General features: G+C 41.5%; 1 protein-coding gene across 1 annotated transcript in view; it reads right to left on the bottom strand.

Annotated features, from left to right (window-relative positions):
* Positions 1-18,291, bottom strand: part of LOC126213578 (E3 ubiquitin-protein ligase MIB2) — a 233,694-nt gene that overhangs the window by 43,753 nt on the left and 171,650 nt on the right. Inside the window, exon 13 of the mRNA XM_049941425.1 lies at positions 16,981-17,173. Coding sequence (XP_049797382.1) covers positions 16,981-17,173 — 193 coding nt within the window. The remainder of the gene's footprint in view (positions 1-16,980; positions 17,174-18,291) is intronic.

Here is an 18,291-nt window from a genome sequence, read left to right as displayed (position 1 = left end):
TAGATATTTATTCGCCATATGCAGAGAGCTAAAAACAGTTCGACATATTTTATTTTAACTACAAGTTCTTTGTTGCATTACTTATTTACTTACTTGTGAACCAATTTACAGTATGAGCTCATTTCAGCATTTTGTCATTATCTAGTGTACCTGTGGACATGGGACAATAGGTATAATATTGTTCCTCGCGTCTGCGCTAGTCTATGCATATGTATGTCACCTAATGCTTACATCTTAATTGGTATGTGTAGCACCACAATCCTTTTGGAAACCTGTATCCTCTCCCAGCCTCATCCCTACTCTTCCAAAGAGGGCATATGTGTAATATCACTAATTTACACCAATTTAAACTGCTGCTTTGATTTTATCTTTTCTGGTTATCTGGGTTCAAATACACCGAACTTTATTTATTTATTTATTTTGCAGCAAACTGATAATTGTTTTGACATTGTTTACGTTGGGCCTCACCAGAATGTAGAATGAAGGAAACATGTTGGATTAAAAGCTCATGTACCATCATCACTTGTACATTATACAAACTTCAGGCACATGGTATGAATAATTTTGCTATTGTAACTATGGAGTAATTAATGATTCAAGTTCTGATATTTCTAGTCGTGAAAAGATAGCTTTTTTATGTTTTCGAGCTAAAAAATTGATTGTAACTTTAATAGAAATATGACATGGTGATTTCTCAGTCAGAACCAAATATGCTCATGTTCTAATTGATGTTAGTTAACAGAACTGTAATTAAGACTATACAGAAATGTAAAATTTTACAGTGCAAAATTTAATTAATTAAATCTAGGCCTTTCATTCAATAAAACTAATCGCTCTGTTCACCTGTAAATGATAGTGTGATCATTCTTTAAGTAAGTAAAATGATGTAAGCAAAATAACAAAATATATTGTTGTAATGATAAAACATGTAATTTATGGTCTTAATAGAAACAAGAGTCTTTCTTGTCTTTGTACGAGATTATTCACTTTTATTTCATGTAAATTTGGGTAGTGTAGTTTCAGCTCTCTGAGACTGCAGACGTGTGTGCAAGTTGCATTTGCTTGAGTGAGTGAGTGAGTGAGTGAGTGAGTGTGTGTGTGTGTGTGTGTGTGTGTGTGTGTGTGTCTACTGCTGAGAAAGGCCTTAATGGCCAAAAGCTACGAGTGTGTGAATCTTTTTATTGTGCCTATCGCGACTCAGCATCTCCGCTATATGGTGAGTAGCAATTTTCCTTCTCTGATATTGTTACATTCCATCCTGGGTTTTCCATTGTTTGATTTGTATGTAATTTGGGAAGATGTATGTAAAAAATTTTACTGTATACATCTAAAAATTTAATATGTAACAATGACAGTAATTGTTTAAAATCATATAAATAGAGGTGATTTGTACACCACCACAGGTCAGTTTGAGGGCAGTCTTACGTCACTCATGAGACAGTATTAAGTCAATTTTATTCACGTAGTTTGCTGCCGAACACCTAGCGTGCAACATAAAACTCTTTGTGAACAAGAAATATTGGGATTTTTTTTTTAACCATTGCACGATTCCCGTGTGGCGATGCAACAACATCAAGATGAGCCTATGACATCATTAAGAAGCAGCATCCCAGATTACACAAGATACGTATTATTTACTTGCTGGAGGGTATCCGTATTATGACGTGATATACTGTTTTTCTTTTGTTAAGCAACAATACACGTCCCAAACTTCACAACACAAAAACATTTTCGCTACAATATATTACATACGACATGGACCGTATCGCGCCTCTGAACAGGTATGTCGGTTATATTTCTGTTACGATACAATCATATTATTTATATATTTACTTTCTCTTTGTGTGATCTTGTAATGTTATTTTTGATAGCTCCAGCTCCAGCAATGCTATAAGTTTACAATGGAATATCTACTTCACGGAAAGTCAGTTCGTATGTTTGATTTTTCGGAGATAGTATTTTGTGATTTTTATGTAAGTGATAAGTGTTCTACTGTCTTATGTTTATCACTATCAAAAATAATTTTTTAAGACTGAAAATAAAAAGTAAACCTATAAATAACATATCAAACAGTCATGGGACAGTGATATGCTCAAATACAGATGGTGGTAGTATTGCATAGACACAGTATTAAAGGGCGCTGCATTGGTGGAGCTATCATTTGCACTCCAATGATTCATGTGAAGCCGGCCGGTGTGGCCGTGCGGTTCTAGGCACTTCAGTCTGGAACCGCGTGACCGCTACGGTTGCAGGTTCGAATCCTGCCTCGGGCACGGATGTGTGTGATGTCCTTTGGTTGGTTAGGTTTAAGTAGTTCTAAGTTCTAGGGGACTGACGACCACAGATGTTAAGTCCCAAAGTGCTCAGAGCCATTTGAACCATTTTTTGATTCATGTGAAAAGGCGCCCAATGTGACAATAGTGGCACGACGGGAATTAACAGACTTTGAATGTGTAATGGTAATTGGAGCAAGACGCACGAGACATCCTGTGTCCAAAAACGTTAGGGAATTCAATTTTCCGATATTCACTCTGTCAAAAGTGTGCCGAAAATACCAAATTCCGTGCACTACCTCTCTCTCACCCTGGACAACACAGTGTCCAATGGCCATCACTTACCAACCGAGAGCAGTAGCTCGAAATCAGTGTGGGACGTTTGACAAACGTATCTGTTAGGACAGTGCAGCGAAATTTGGCACCGATGGGCTACGGCGGCAGACAAATGACTCGAGTGCCTCAGCTAACAGTACGACATTGCCCGCAGTGCCTCTCCTGTGCTCGTCGACTACACCAGTTGGATCCTAGGCAGCTGCAAAGCCGTAGCACGGTCAGACGAGTGCCGACTTCAGTCGGTAAGAGCTTACAGTAGGGTTGGAGTGTGATGCAGACCCTACAACGCCACGGATCCGAGTTGTCGACAAGGAACTGTGCAAGCAGGTGGTGGCTCCAAAACGGTGTGCGCTGTGTTTCAATAGACGGAGTGGGTCCTCTGCTCCAGCTGAACTGATCACTGACCATTTGCAGCCATTCACAGGCTTCGCGTTCCCAAACAATGGTGGAATTTTTACAGGTGACAATGCGCCGTGTCACCGGGCCACAATTATTCTTTACCAGTTTGAAGAAGATCCTGGACAATTAGAGTGAACGATTTGGACATCCAGACTGGACGACACGAATCCCGTCGAACATTTACGGGAGAGATTCGACAGGTCAGTTCGTGAAGAAAGCCCTGCACTGCGAGCACTTTCGCAATTATGGACAGCTATACAGGTAGCACAGCTCAATATTTCTGCACGTCACTTTCAATGACTCATTCAGCCCCTGTCACGTCAAGTTGCTGCACTGGGCTGGGCAAAAGGAGGTCTAGCACGAAATTAGGAGGTAACTCGTGACCTTTTTAGCATATCGTAACTATATGACAGTCAACATTTAAACTCCAAGATGCCATATGATCCAAATCGTACCTGCTAAGATGTAAGAATTAGGTGTCTTGTGTAGACACAGACTAACACAGATGTTAGGAACAATATTATACCTATAATGGCATCTTCACAGGTACACTTGATAATGGCGAAACACCAAAATGAGCTCATCCTGTAACTTGTATCACTACAATTTACTCGAATCTAAGCTGCACTTTTATCCGGTTTTTGTAATCAAAAAACCCGCCTGCGGCTTAGAATCGAGTGCAAAGTAAGTGGAAGTTCTGAAAAATGTTGGTAGGTGCCGCCACAACTTAACTTCTGCCGTCAAATATATGTAGTGCTACACTGGCATGCTTTGCAGGCGCAAAGATAAATACTGGCACCAAAACCTCTGCGACAGTAAATAAATTAAAAAAAGGTGGAAAACGAGATTATTTCTCTGCCCCGAGTTTCGACCACTGCATTTTCATACATTATCCAGCGAAGTAAATACAAATTCCGTATTGTTCATCTTCGAATGTAGCAGTATTTCAATGCACTACGAAAATCCGACTGGCGAGACTGTTTGGGATGTTTGTCAATATGGTCAACTCTACGTTCTGAATTTTTTCCTACCTGTGAGAGGATTGCTAATAGGATCTTTTATGTATTGTGAATCACATGCAGTATCCTCTTCACCATAAGAATAATACGAATATAAACGTTTTGCCATGTATTGTTTCGTGTTTGCTGCTATCTCATTGAAATCCTGTCTGCCTAATAAACTACGAAACTAGAGTGAGACAACAGCAAACGCAGAAGAATATACATATCGTGTCATGTTTATATTCATATTATTCTTATGCCTAATAGTGGTACAATCAGAAATGAAGCACGGCAAGCGACTAGATTTTTAAATCTAAGATGACTAATTTCTGTGCAGAATGTAATGTACTAAAGAGGCTTCTGCAAAGATTTTCAAACGGGGAAAAATTTTCGCTAAACTCTCGTTAAGAACATCTTCTATCATACGCAGTCTATTATTTGGTTCTTATTGATCATTATCAAAGAAAGCAGCAGTGTAAGTGACAACAAATAGCAGTCTTTTGCCATTGTTTCGCTAATGAGACGATTCCTCTCTCTCTCTCTCTCTCTCTCTCTCTTTTTTTTTTTTTTTTAAATTGTAAGCCGTGGCAACGAGCCAGCGAGCCATGGCGTAAACACTCATTATCAGAATGTGGCAAACAATCCAAGACACAGTACAGTAATGCATTTTCAGCTTAGAATGACGTAAACACCTACAACAAAGAGAATGGCACTTATCAGATGAAAGAAAATAAGCAATCAATTCAAACCAGACGAAGCACATGAAAAAGGAAGGGTACACGTATAAATACGGATGGGGCGCCTGACGCATAGCAAAGGTTAACTGGTAAAGCTTAACTGCTAAGATTACGACTCAAACCAAACTACTGTAGCTATATCGTCATTCATTCGACCTAAATTGTGTCTCATATTACAATGGACGAACTTTGTTTCGATTTGGAGGTGCGGCCTAAAACTTTTCTCTCCCCTTGAATTACGAGTCTCAGATTTCCAGTGCAGCTTAGATTCGGGAAAATTTTTTTTTCCTTGATTTTGAGTCTCATTTTTCAGGTGCGGCTTAGATTCGAGTAAATACAGTAAATAAATAAATAGTGCAGCAAAAACATTGTAGTTAAAAATAACCCATTCTTCAATCACATATATGCTGTGGGGCACTGGAAAGAAATCCACTGAAAAAAATTTCATTACAACACGTGTCCAGAAGTGTTTGGTTTCAGGGTTATGGCCTCCAAAACACCAATATTCACCAGAATGCTTTTCCTGCTGCAAGCTGTTGCTTTTAAAGAAGATGTTTGAAAATTTCTATCTCCTGTTCGAATACAGACCCCACATTGATGCCTCACGGCTGAGGAACCCAATCCCAAACTCCAGGAGTTCTGCATATTTCGTTACAACCTGCGACAATTTCATTCCAAACAAATTCCGTCTCAGGCAACAGAGACAAATGAGCCGACAAATGCCCCACAAGTAGAAAATGATACGGTTCATATAACGTGAGTGAGAAGGGCGAGCAATCCGTCGAGCAGGAAACTTTCGATACAAACACTGCTGGGCCATACGACTGAAGTGCACACAAGTGCCACAGTGCGAGAAATGAGCTCGTAGATAAACAGACAGTGGAGTGCTGTCAACAGCATGAGATATGTTGTTTTCCAGGAAGTCTGTGTACACCTGCCCATAATTATGTTTACAAGTAAACAGGATCCAACTAATTGATCACCAATGATAGCAGCCAACAAGCTGAGGGAGAACCAAACACAGTGATGCCACTCATGTGAACCGCGCTACCATCTGCGAATAACGTTACGGCAGTTCTGCCCGCACCATTCACAGAATGTAATGTGTGGAGTGTGATCTACTGCTGACAGGGTCCGTACACATTGCAAATGTTAAGGACACAACCGCTGCTCCCGCAACCGTCTCCAACAGTCATACGAAACCGAGCACTTCAGGACGTCTTTTAATAAAGTTCTTTTATCGTCTACTAGCTGCAGTGCCCATTGCTACAGGTAAGATCTCTGCAATTGTTTTGCTTCTTTATACTAATTTTGTAGACGCTATGAACCACCTGGTTGTGACATTTTACTGTACGCATCTTATTGCCGATACTCACAAATAATGTGATGCATATAACCTTCCGAAGAAGGGCACTAAGTGTCTGAAATCGGTACAGAAATTAAATTTCTTTTACGCAACTGACTGCTTATTTCTTGTTATGGATTATGAACTCTTATGTAGGCAGTGATCGCCCTCTTGTCTTGAAGGTAAAGTGTTCAAAATTTCATCAAGATCAGAATAAAACTGTAAACTCATATGAATTACAAAGAAAACAAATGAGCTGACATTCTTCTTTATACAAATGGGGAATACATATCTAAAACGATGCCCTCTATTTCTGTACAGGGTGTCCCATTTATCTTGACCACCCTAAATAACTGTTTGTCCAGAAGCAAATTACAAAATGTTTCAAGCAGACGTTCTTTAGCCGTCAGGGGACACCAATCAGCACGACTGTCTTCGTAGTAGCTTTGTTTTTTACAAAGACATGAACAGCGGTATGACTTTTTTAAATGGTACCCTGTATTTTTTATTCAGTAATTAATTTCCTCTTCTAAAGACCTATTCAAAAATGTATCACAATGTACCATTCACTCAAACACAACATTGACGTTGATGCTCCCAGCGCTTAGTGCTGGTACTCGGGGTAATGGAACACATCCACGAGCCGATGTTGACAGAGGACAAATGTAAACATAAGTAGAGTGCACACCCATCATTCCGTCAATCATTGTTAGTTGAAGATTTGTGTGAATAGAATGTAGGCCAATGAAGAGAAGGTAGAAATACTACTCATGTATAGTGGATGTAAGTTAGCAGAACAGCAACTGCAATACTGTTTTCTTATGTACGGGTACATTTATTACAGTAGTTTAGTCCTTTTCAATACTGTTGTGCATAGTAGGCATGCATTAAAGTCTGTCCTTCCTACAAACTGCATCGACATAACGTTTCTTTTATTGTTGTTGTTGATGATGATGATGACGGTTGGCGAAATACTACGCAAGCAGCGGAACTGTACAGAGCAATATCCTGAAAAGAACCCACCTTCCCAACAGATGTTTTCTCGTCTTGCTGTGATGCTTCAGGAAACGGGAAGTTTCAACCCACGACAACGCAATCGTCGTAGCACTCGCACAGACAAAGCTGCTGAAGTTACTGTTATCACTTCCTTTACTATGAATTCACATGTGGGCACACAACAGCTTGAACACGAGATTGGCATTCCTAAAACTAGTGTAAGTGATATTCTTACACGTCACCGCTTCTATTCTTACCGTGTACACCTACATCCTAAAACTGCGTGGGAATGATTTCCAGAACCGTGTACAGTTCTGTCGGTGGGCACAGCAGCAAATCCTCACCAACCCGAACTTCTTCCCCAAAGTTCTATTTACTGATGAATGTTCCTCCTCAAACAAAGGACAGGCAAATACAAGGAACGTGCATTATTTGTCCAGCGACAACCCACGACGGCTTAGACAGGTGGAATATTGGTGTCAATGGAGAGTTAACATCTGGTGACGGATGCTTGATACTACAATTATTGGCCCTATTTCATCAATGGTAGTCTAAACGGCATAGAGTATGCCAACTTCCTCAGACGAATTGTTCCTCCTCTTCCGGATGAAGTGGCGGTAAGAACCAGAATGGTGATGTGGTATCAACACGATGGATGTCCAGGACATAATGACTCGCGTGCACGTCGTGTTCTGAACCGAAGGTATCCTGCCAGATTGATTGGTCAAGGAGCAACAGTTACTTGGCCTGCTAGGTCTCCCGATTTAAATCCTCTGGGGTACGCATTAAAGACGTTGTCTATCGCGATATTCCAACAACTCCAAAGGATATGCAGGAATGTATCGCGCTTGCTTGTAATTCTCTTCAGCAGGCAACACTGGAAGCAGTAAATAATTTTTTCATTCAGTGAGTGCACCAGTGTATCGTTGTCCAGGGTCACCACTTTGAGCGCCTTTGTATGTTCTACTCCTGAGCAATGGTACAGGAGAGTCAAAGTCAACTGTGTGTTACACTTTTATTTGGTTTTCATTTGTTTTCTGACAACTCCAGCAAGTGTACAAGTTTGTGATCCCGGACTCACAGTCAATGTAGTGTTATGTAATTAATAACGTCGTTTTTTCAGTGAATGGTACACTGTGATACATTTATACATTTCTGAATAGATCTTTAGGAGAGGAAAGAATTACCGAATAAGAAACACAGCGTGCCATTTAGAAAAGTGATACCACTGTTCGTATCTTTGTAAAAAACAAAGCTACAACGAAGGCAATCGTGCTGATTGATGTCCCCCTGACAGCTAAAGAACATTTGCTTGAAACATTTTGTAATTTGCATCTGGACAAACAGTTATTTAGGGTGGTTAGCCGTGCGGTCTAACGCACAGCTTTCCGGACTGGGAAGGAGCGCCTGGTCCCCGGCACGAATCCGCCTGGTGGACTTGGGTCAAGGTTTGGTGAGTCGGCCAGTCTGTGGATGGTTTTTAGGTAGTTTTCCATCTGCCTTGGCGAATGCAGGCCGGTACCCCTTATTCCGCCGCAGCTACACTATGTCGGCAATTGCTGCGCAAACAAGAGGGAGGGGAGGGGGGGGGGTCCACCGGGTGCCGAACTGCACAATAACCCTGGGTTCGGTGTGGGGTAGTGGAGGGGTGAAGTGGACTGCGGTAGTCACGTGGGGTTGTGGACCACTGCGGCTGTGGGGACGGAGCCTCTCCATCGTTTCTAGGCTCCTGGTTAACATACAATACAATACAATAGGGTGGTCAAGATAAATGGGACACCCTGTATATGTTCATATGTGTGTGAATTCTGAAAGGACCAAACTGCTGAGGTCATCGGTCCCTAGACTTACACATTACTTAAACTAGAACAAAACACACACACACACACACACACACACACACACACACACACAACTCGAACCTCCGGTGGGAGGGGCCGCGCAATCCATGACTTGGCACCTCAAACCACACGGCCACTCTGTGCGGCACCTATTTCTGAAACACCCTGTATTCACAAAACGATTGACATTGATGATGTTTTGTTTCAACTACGTGCTGTCTTTGAATGTCTCATTTAACACAAAAAAATCTGCTGCAGAAAATCATCCAAGTGTTTAGCATACAGGTGGAGATGTGTGCAACAGAGCTAGGAGTGCTGGCAGACAGGTGGAACAGCCCCACAGTCCACGGAAAGTGGAGAGTCTACTACTTCGTTACGGAAGACAGGCGTGTCACTGAACGATATTGCAACAAAACATTCGACAGGGCCGAGTGCGAGGCAAGCCTTGCTCCAAAATTCGGATTATCGAAATTTTGGAGTGCTAGGTCCCAAGTACTTTCACTGAAGACTACAAAATTCAGTATTTTTCAGAGTACTTCTAAAGATCCTGAAAGGAGAATTGTAAAAACACAGTTTGAAGAACAACTTTTTCTTTGCAATGAAAATAATCTAATACAAACATTTATCTATATTTTTTTACCAGTGGTCACGAGAGTAAAAAATAGGATAACTAAGAGCTATGGCACTGCGGAATATCTTTCACTGATATATTTGAGAAAATTTAGTAACAATGGCTGTTTGAGTAGGGAGTGCAAATGTACAGCAAGATGGAATTTCTCTTTCTAGCACATTATTTTCTAATGAGGAGAAAGAGATAGCTTCAAAATTTTTTCAGTGTCGGGTATCCCAGTGGGTAGCAGAAATATGTGAGGAAGACAGATGAGCAAAAGAGATGGAAGATATTCTACAGAATTTTCAGTATGTCCTGGAACCAGAAACTGTAAATGCTATGTTACACAAATCTCAATTCTCAAAGTTCTATAAGGAAAAGATGAGCACAAGCGTCACTACTGACTTGACATCAAACGTGGATAGATTGGCACCAAAACATCAAATGTAAGGATCAGTATATTAACAAAAATAATCAATATTTGAAAATATAGCGTGAATGTGTAGATAAAAAAAAAATCTACTCACCAAGTGGCAGTAGCAGAACAAACACATAAAAGTATTAAAGGCTGCCAACTTTCGAAGCAAGTGGCTCCTCCTCCTGGCAGAAGACTCGAAGGGGCAGGAAGATGACTGGTGAGGTTTAGGAAAAAGACGGAGAGTTCGGAAAAGTAGCCCAGAAGTCCACGTCAGTGGACACTTACTGGATGGGATGAGAAGCAAAGACTGATTCCTCAGGACTGCATCAGACAAAATTTGAAAAACTCAGAGCTTAAAAGTGGAAGATAGAGTAATATAAAGGACAGAGATTGCTGCCAAAACATCGTGCACGAGTTAACACGAGCAAAAAGCTAACTGCAGTCTATGTGATAGACGTGGGAGTGGTGCGGCGAAAAATAAACAGATCGGAAAATTAAAGACACAGAAAACCAAAATGAAGTGAAGAAAGAATTGTTACTGTGAAGAAATGTCAATACCGAAGAAATTAACATAAATTAAGGCTAGCTGGGTGACGAGAACCGAGGACACGAGGTAGCACCAGTTGCCACGTGTGGAGTTCTGAGAAACTGGTTTCAGGAGGGAGGATCCAGATGGCGCACGTGGTGAAACAGGCGCCGAAGTCTCACTGCTATGTTGCACTGCATGCTCTACAACAGGATACTGTGTATTGCTGGTATACCAGGTGTACCGGTATGAAATGAGCGTTTTTTTGTGAAAATGAAACACTAATTTTAAATTGAAAAGTAAAAACATTTTATTCAAAGTACTGGCCATTGCTTTCTACACATTTTGACCACCTCTCTGGCAATTTGTGGACACCACACCAATAGAAATGTTCATCTTTTGAAGCAAACCAATCAGACACCCAATTTTCGACTACTTCGTAAAAATCGAAGTGTTCCTCAGCCAATGCGTGTCCTATTGATGAAAACAAATGGTAGTCGGAAGGGGCCAAGTCTGCTGAATACCGTGGGTGTGGTAGCAGCTATCAGCCGAGTGTTTTGATCGAATCCTGAACCAGTTTTGCTTTGTGTGCAGGTGCATTGTTGTGCAAAAAAATTACTTTGCCATGTCTTCCGGCCCATTCTAGTCTTTTTTCGATCAATGCATGGTTCAAATTGATGACTTGTTGTCTGTAGCGATTAGTATTCACAGTTTCACTGGGTTTTAGAAGTTCGTGATACACCACACTTTTCTGATCCCGCCCAACACAGGGCATTGTCTTCTTGCCGCATCGATCTGGTTTTTGCAGTCGATGTTGACGGTTGTCCCGGATTAACCTGTGATATTCCCAGTTTAGGATTCTTAAAATAAATCTATTTTTCTTCGCCAGTAACAATTCGATGCAAAATTGATTTTCTTTCATGTCTTTGAAGCAAAATTTGACAAATGGTTTTTCGGTTTTCCATCTGTCTTTCATTCAATTCGTGTGGCACCCATTTTCCACACTTTTGGATGTTTCCCATAGCTTTCGAACGGTCAGGAATTGTTTGTTGTGCAAGATTTAGCATTGCTGCCATTTGCTTCCGACTCAAAGTATCATCTTCATCCAATATTGCTTGCAATTCGGCATCTTCGAACTTTATTGATGGTTTTCCACGTTCATTACTTACATCAAAATCATTATTTATGAACTGTTGAAACCATCTTTTGCATGTTGCTTCTAACAGAACACGATCACCATATGCCTCGACAAGCATTCGATGTGACTCTGCAGCACTTTTTTTCAAATGAAAACAAAAAATTAATGCTTTCCGCAAATCATCACTTTCTGGTATAAAATTCGACACTGTTAACACGATGAAAACATATGTTGTTTGTTCCATGACTTGATGCATACTAAATATCTTTGACAGATGTCATACCAACCAAACAAAAAAAAAAAAAAAAATTAAGGCTTGTTCACAATAAATGTTCCCTATCGACACATTTGTATCTTAACGCTCATTTCATACCAGTACACCCTCTGCCTATGCCCATTCATCCTAACTGATAACTTGGCACCAGTCATGCTGATGTAAAAGGTAGAACAGTGTTTACAAAAGAACTGGTATACAACATGTCATTTCACACGTGGCTCTCCCTTTGGTAGTATATGCTTTGCCAGTTACAGAGCTGGCATTAGTGGTAGCAGGAGCGTGCATAGGGCAAGTCTTGCAGTGGGGATGGTCACAGGGGTAGGAGCCGTAGGGTAGAGACATGGGAGCGGAAGCAGCGAACAGTCTGACGAAGATATTATGGAGATCGGGTGGGCAATGAAAAGCTTTTCTGTGTGTGGTAGCCGAAATGCCTGACAAAATGGGCCTCATTTCAGAGCACAATTTTGGGAAATCATAGCCTCGTCAAAGTAGCTAATTAATATGTTCGAGACCAAGATCACACTGAGTGATAAGTAGTAGAAGACCACTTTGCTCAGCTTTAAGAGCGGAAGAATCCATGTCTAGTGAAGAAAAGGGAACGGGGAAAAAAATAAATTTACAGCTCCCGGCTTTGATGAAATGAGGTTGGAAGAAATTGACATCCTGAATGACTGAACTGATTTGAAGTTGTCAGGATTCCATTAATCGTCCTTCTGAAAGCCTCAGCAATTTTGCGAAGTGGAATGCCACACAGCTATCTCGCAACCACTGAGAGTCTAGCGACGGAAAGCAGTGTTTGGGGGGTGAATGCTGACTGAGTTTCTATCAGCTATCCACTCAAACATTCAGCCAAATAAACCCATATAAAATAATTGCTACATCATAAGGGGATGCACACCACAGTATTAAAATAGATTTCTTTTGTATCAAAGAAAAATTCAACCGAGAAAACCAGTAAGACAGAGTTTCTGGTTTACCTTCAGGAGGCAAAATGTGTAGTGCTATCAGTAGGTACATAAAAGAAGGTACACACTATTTTGGTATCAGAAGTAATAGTTCCTTTCTTGCAGATCGGAGACAGCTAGGTCGGGGAAGGTTAAAAAGGAAGGACAGGACGAGAGGGACCCACCTGTAGTGAAGACGACAGCAGACCGGAAGTGGGGAAGGACTACAGAGAATAGGTCAGAGACAGTACGCCGATAAGCACTGAGCCGACTTTAATGCAGAGATGATAATGACAGAATGAGAAGTAAAGACAGATGTGGCAAGGTAGAGACGAATAATACAAGTAAGTATTAAGACAGGAAAAAAAGTCAATATACACTGCCTGAGAAAAAAGTGACGACAACGAAATGAAATTTAACGAGTTGAGACATTAAGTGATGTTATTTCACCGATTACAAAATCGAGTCACACTCAGAGAGGTTTCCAGAATGAGATTTCCACTCTGCAGCGGAGTGTGCGCTGAAATGAAACTTCCTGGCAGAATAAAACTGTGTGCCGGACCGAGACTCGAACTCGGGACCTTTGCCTTTTGCAGGCAAGTGCTCTACCATCTGAGCTACCAAAGCACGACTCACGCCCGATCCTCACAGCTTTACTTCTGCCAGTATCTCGTCTCCTACCTTCGAAACTTTACAGAAGCTCTCCTGCGAACCTTGCAGAACTAGCACTCCTGAAAGAAAGGATACTGCGCAGACATGGCTTAGCCACAGCCTGGGGGATGTTTCCAGAATGAGATTTTCACTCTGCAGCGGAGTTTCATATCAGCGCACAATCTCACAAGAGAAACTTCAACACCCACACCTTTCAGGTGATGGCTCAAGTCAGTAGAAGTAAGTTTACAGTTCACTATTGCCACGTTTGTAAGTGTTCTCATTTTCCTTCTCTGTTTGGCTTGTATTCACCACATTCGTACACTGAAAGTTTGATTATGCTGACAGTTTTCTGTGATACTCTCATTCTGCCAGCAATTTCTTGCTGTGCATAAATATTCCCATAAGATCACTTTCTTTAGCAACTTCAAGATGTATTCCTTACTAAAGACATTCAAATTCGCAGGTTATATAATATCTTGTTAATGTAACAACAAGTTAGTGGAATAAGAACCAAGCTGAAGCTCACTTCAGAAACAGTACTGTAAACACAGTAGCATGGTTTGTGCACTGCCAGCCTGCACTAACACAGACTGGAGGGAAAATCACAAATGTTGGCAACTGTGAAAACAACAGTGATCAGCGAGGTGCTCCAAAATCTCATAGTATCAATCAAGAATGAAGTAACCAGTAAAACCAATCAGATATAACACTTTTCTCCCTCATATTTTTATCAGTGAACTTAAGAATATTAAAAATACAGGGTGTTTAAAAAGGACTTTAAACTCTCAAAATTCATATAAATTAATTCACAGTACCTACAGAGATGACTGTAGTGTCAATTTGTAGGGAAATACATCAAGTTTGTCTTGCGTAGACCAGTGCGGACAAATCGCACCATAAGGACGGTTAGCGGAAGTTGCATTAAAGATGGCTGCCTCCACTGGACCTGAGAGTGCTAGCTCGTGTGTTTTGGTTTGAAGAATTGAAGTCGGCGACAACAGTTCAGCGTAATTTCCGTACCAAGCACACTGAAGATGCTCCTAGTAGGCCTACAATTTATGAGTGGCATATATGTTTTGTGGAAACAGGGTGCTCGGTAAGACACGGGAAAACATCAGGTCGTACGAGCACATCTGATGACATCGTCAGGCGAGTGAGACAACGTTTTGTCAACAGCCCTACAAAATCGACCCAGTGTGCATCTCGCGAACTGCAAATCCCACATACGACTTTTTGGAGTCTGTTGAGAAACCATTCGCATTTGAAACTGTACTGATTGACAATCGTACAAGAAATGAAAGACACTGATAAAATTGCTAGCAAGAACTTCTGTGCAGATATGTTGAATTGATTACACGAGGATTAACATTTTTTGGACAACAATCATCTTCTCTGACAAGTCAACTTTTCACTTAAGTGTTAACCTTAACACACACAACTGTAGGATTTGGGCAGGGAATATCCATGTCAAACATTGCAACATGTCCGTGATAGCCCTAAACTGAACGTTTTTCGTGCAAAAGAACAAAGTATATGGCCCTTCTTTTTCCATGAGAGAACCACCAACAGGATAGTTTACCTGAATATGTCACAACAATTTTCGATACCACAGATCGATGAGGATGACCACGAATGAAATGTTTACTTCGTGCAAGATGGTGCACCACCCCACTACCCGACTGACGTCCGGGATTTTCTCAGTGACCGCTTTCCAGGTCGGTGGATTGACTGTGATGTACCAATTGCGTGGCCCTCACGTTCCCCAGACATGACACCACTATCTTTTCTTTATGGGGATTCACCAAGGGGATCGTGTTTGTATCTCCTGTGCTGGCTTCTCTACCTGAACTTAGAGCAAGAATTTAGACCACCACTGACCAAGTTACACCTGCAACGCTACAGCGCGTTTGGGAAGAAATTGACTTCCGATGGGATGTGTGCAGGATAACCAGCGGAAGCCACATACAACATCTCTACCGTATTTACTCGAATTTAAACCGCACTCGAATCTAAGCCGCACCTGAAAAATGAGACTCTAAATCAGGAGAAAAAAAAAATTTCCCGAATCTAAGCCGCTCCTGAAATTTGAGATTCTAAATTCTAGGGGAGAGAAAAGTTTTAGACCGCCCCTCCAAATAGAAACAAAGTTGGTCCATTGTAACATGAGACACAATTGAGGTCGAATGGATGGAGATACAGTTACAGTAGTTTGGTTCGAATCGTAAGCTTAACAGTTAAGCTTTACCAAGTAGCCATTGCTATGTGTCAGGCGCTCCGTCCGTGTTTATACGGGTACCCTTCCTTTTTCACGTGCTTTGTCTGGTTTGAATCAATTGCTTATTTTGCTTTGATCTGATAAGTGCCGTTCTCTTTGTTATAGGTGTTTACTTCACTCTAAGCTGAAAATGCATTATTGTACTGCGTCACGCATTGTTTGTCGCATTCTGATAATGAGTGTTTACGACGTGTCGCCGCTTGCTTTTCTGCGCGCTACCACGGCTTACAATTAAAAAAAAAAAAAAAAGGAGAGGAATTGTCTCATAACCCAACGACAAGAGACTGCTATTTGTTGTTACTTACACTGCTGCTTTCTTTCATAATGATCAACAAGAACCAAATAATAGACTGTGTACGATAGAATTTGTTCCGAACGAGAGTTTAGCAAATAATTTTCTCCGTTTGAAAATCTTTGCAGATGCCTCTTTAGTACATTACATTACATTCTGCACAGAAATTAGAGTCATCTTATATTCGTGCTTCATTTCTGATTGTATCACTATTCAGCATAAGAATAATACGAATATAAACATGACATCATATGTCTATTCTTCCGCGTTTGCTGTTGTCTCACTCTAGTTTCATAGTTTATTAGGGAGACAGGATTTAAATGAGATAGCAGCAAACGCGAAAGAATACATGGTATAATGTTTACATTCTTCAACCTTTTCTTTTAATTTATTTACCGACGCATAGGTTTCGGTGCCAGTATTTATGTTTGTGCCTGCAAAGCATGCCTGTGTTGTGCTACATATATTAGACGGCAGAACTTAGTTGTGGCGGCATATACTAACATTTTTCAGAACTTCCGCTTACTTTGCACTCGATACTAAGCCGCACGCGGTTTTTTGGATTACAAAAACCGGCAAAAAGTGCGGCTTAGATTCAAGTAAATACAGGGTTAAAGGTCAAAACACTTGATGTGTTTCCCTACAAAATAAGTCTAAACCCAGCTCTACATCTTCTTTCAATAGATTTATATTAATTTTTAACGTTATGAAGTCCTTTTTGAAACACCCTGTATATCTTTTAGTCTAATATGTGAACCATCTATAGTGTGATACTTTGACTATTATGTGTGTAATGACACTACTACACATTTCACTTCCTCGGTCAGCCATTTTGTCTCAGATGTCAGAATTTTAAATTTGTGCGGTGCGGGCCCTCGGGACGCAGCCCAGGCAGCCACACATGCAAGCAGCGCTCACCTGCGACACTGCGAGCAGGAGCGCCGTCTGCCTGCGATTGTTGCGCAACCCGACGTCGGCGCGACCCAGCGAGAGCAGAGTCTCGGCGACAGCGCGGTGTCCGTTGAGGCAGGCCAGGTGCAGTGCTGCGAAGCCGTCGTCCTTCTTGACGTCCACCATCTGGCGGGCACGCTGCAGCAGCCTCTCGGTGGCACTGCAACGTACCGATCTCGTAAATGAGGCTGTTGCCCGGGTGTGGGACAGCACCGCCGTCTCGCAAATGAGGCCGCTGCCTACGGTGGGGTGCGGTTTTGTTCTCGGCTTTTCCTAGTTAAAACTGAAGTATATTAATTCTGATGTTTCGGTATTAAACCGACATTGTAGTCTCGGAATGATGAAGGCAGCAGAAAAAATTGGAGAAGACAAGGTGAAAGCAATAAATGATGACTAACTGAAAACCTCAGCTGCTGACAGGTGTTGTTGATATACCTCGATGTGGACAGCTGAAAATGTGTGACCCGACCGGGACTCGAACTCAGGACCTCCCGCTTACATGGCAGACGCTCTATTCATCTGAGCCACAGAGGACACAGGTATATCAACAACACCTGTCGTCAGCTGAAGTTTTCAGTTAGTCATCGTTTATTCCAGGGAAAAGCTGCACGGTCATCAACAGTAATTGTTCTTTCGAGAACAAGTTACTGTCTTCATATATAAGGTGAAAGCAATGCTGTTCACATACGACTTGTTCTAAAGAAACAGAGAGGAGGAGAATCGGGAACAGCCAGGTGCTTAGCAAGAAACTTTGAGAAGGTATGTGATGGAATCTGTTAAAACTAGAGGGAAAAAAAAAAACACAAATAGCAGAATACGGGTTGGAGGTGAACAAGTGAGGAAGGTGGAAAGTGAAAAGTGTCAAGTACTTGGGAATTGTGATACAGGAAAAAGGAAGAAATGAGAAAGAGATAAGTGAACATGGCAGACATGCAGAAACATTCCTGTGAAATGTTAAGAGCCTGTTTAGGTACAAATTTGGCGTCAGATTGGGTCGTTTGGGGGAGGAGACCAGACAGCGATGTCATCGGTCTCATCGAATTAGGGAAGGACGGAGAAGGAAGTCAAGGATGGGGAAGGAAGTCGGCCGTGCCCTTTCAAAGGAACCATCCCGGCATTTGCCTGGAGTGATTTAGGGACATCGCGGAAAACCTAAATCGGGATGCCCGGACACGGGATTGAACCGTCGTCCTACCGAATGAGAGTCCATCGTGCCACCTCGCTCAGTTGGAAGAAAGCAAAGAAGTAATATATAAAAGTTACTACATCACAACATTG

The sequence above is a fragment of the Schistocerca nitens genome, chromosome 11 (assembly GCF_023898315.1).
Source record: "Schistocerca nitens isolate TAMUIC-IGC-003100 chromosome 11, iqSchNite1.1, whole genome shotgun sequence".
NCBI classification, from domain to species: Eukaryota; Metazoa; Arthropoda; class Insecta; order Orthoptera; family Acrididae; genus Schistocerca; species Schistocerca nitens.
The sequence above is the reverse complement of the archived record's forward strand: the minus strand, read 5'-3'. Positions and strand labels throughout refer to the sequence as shown.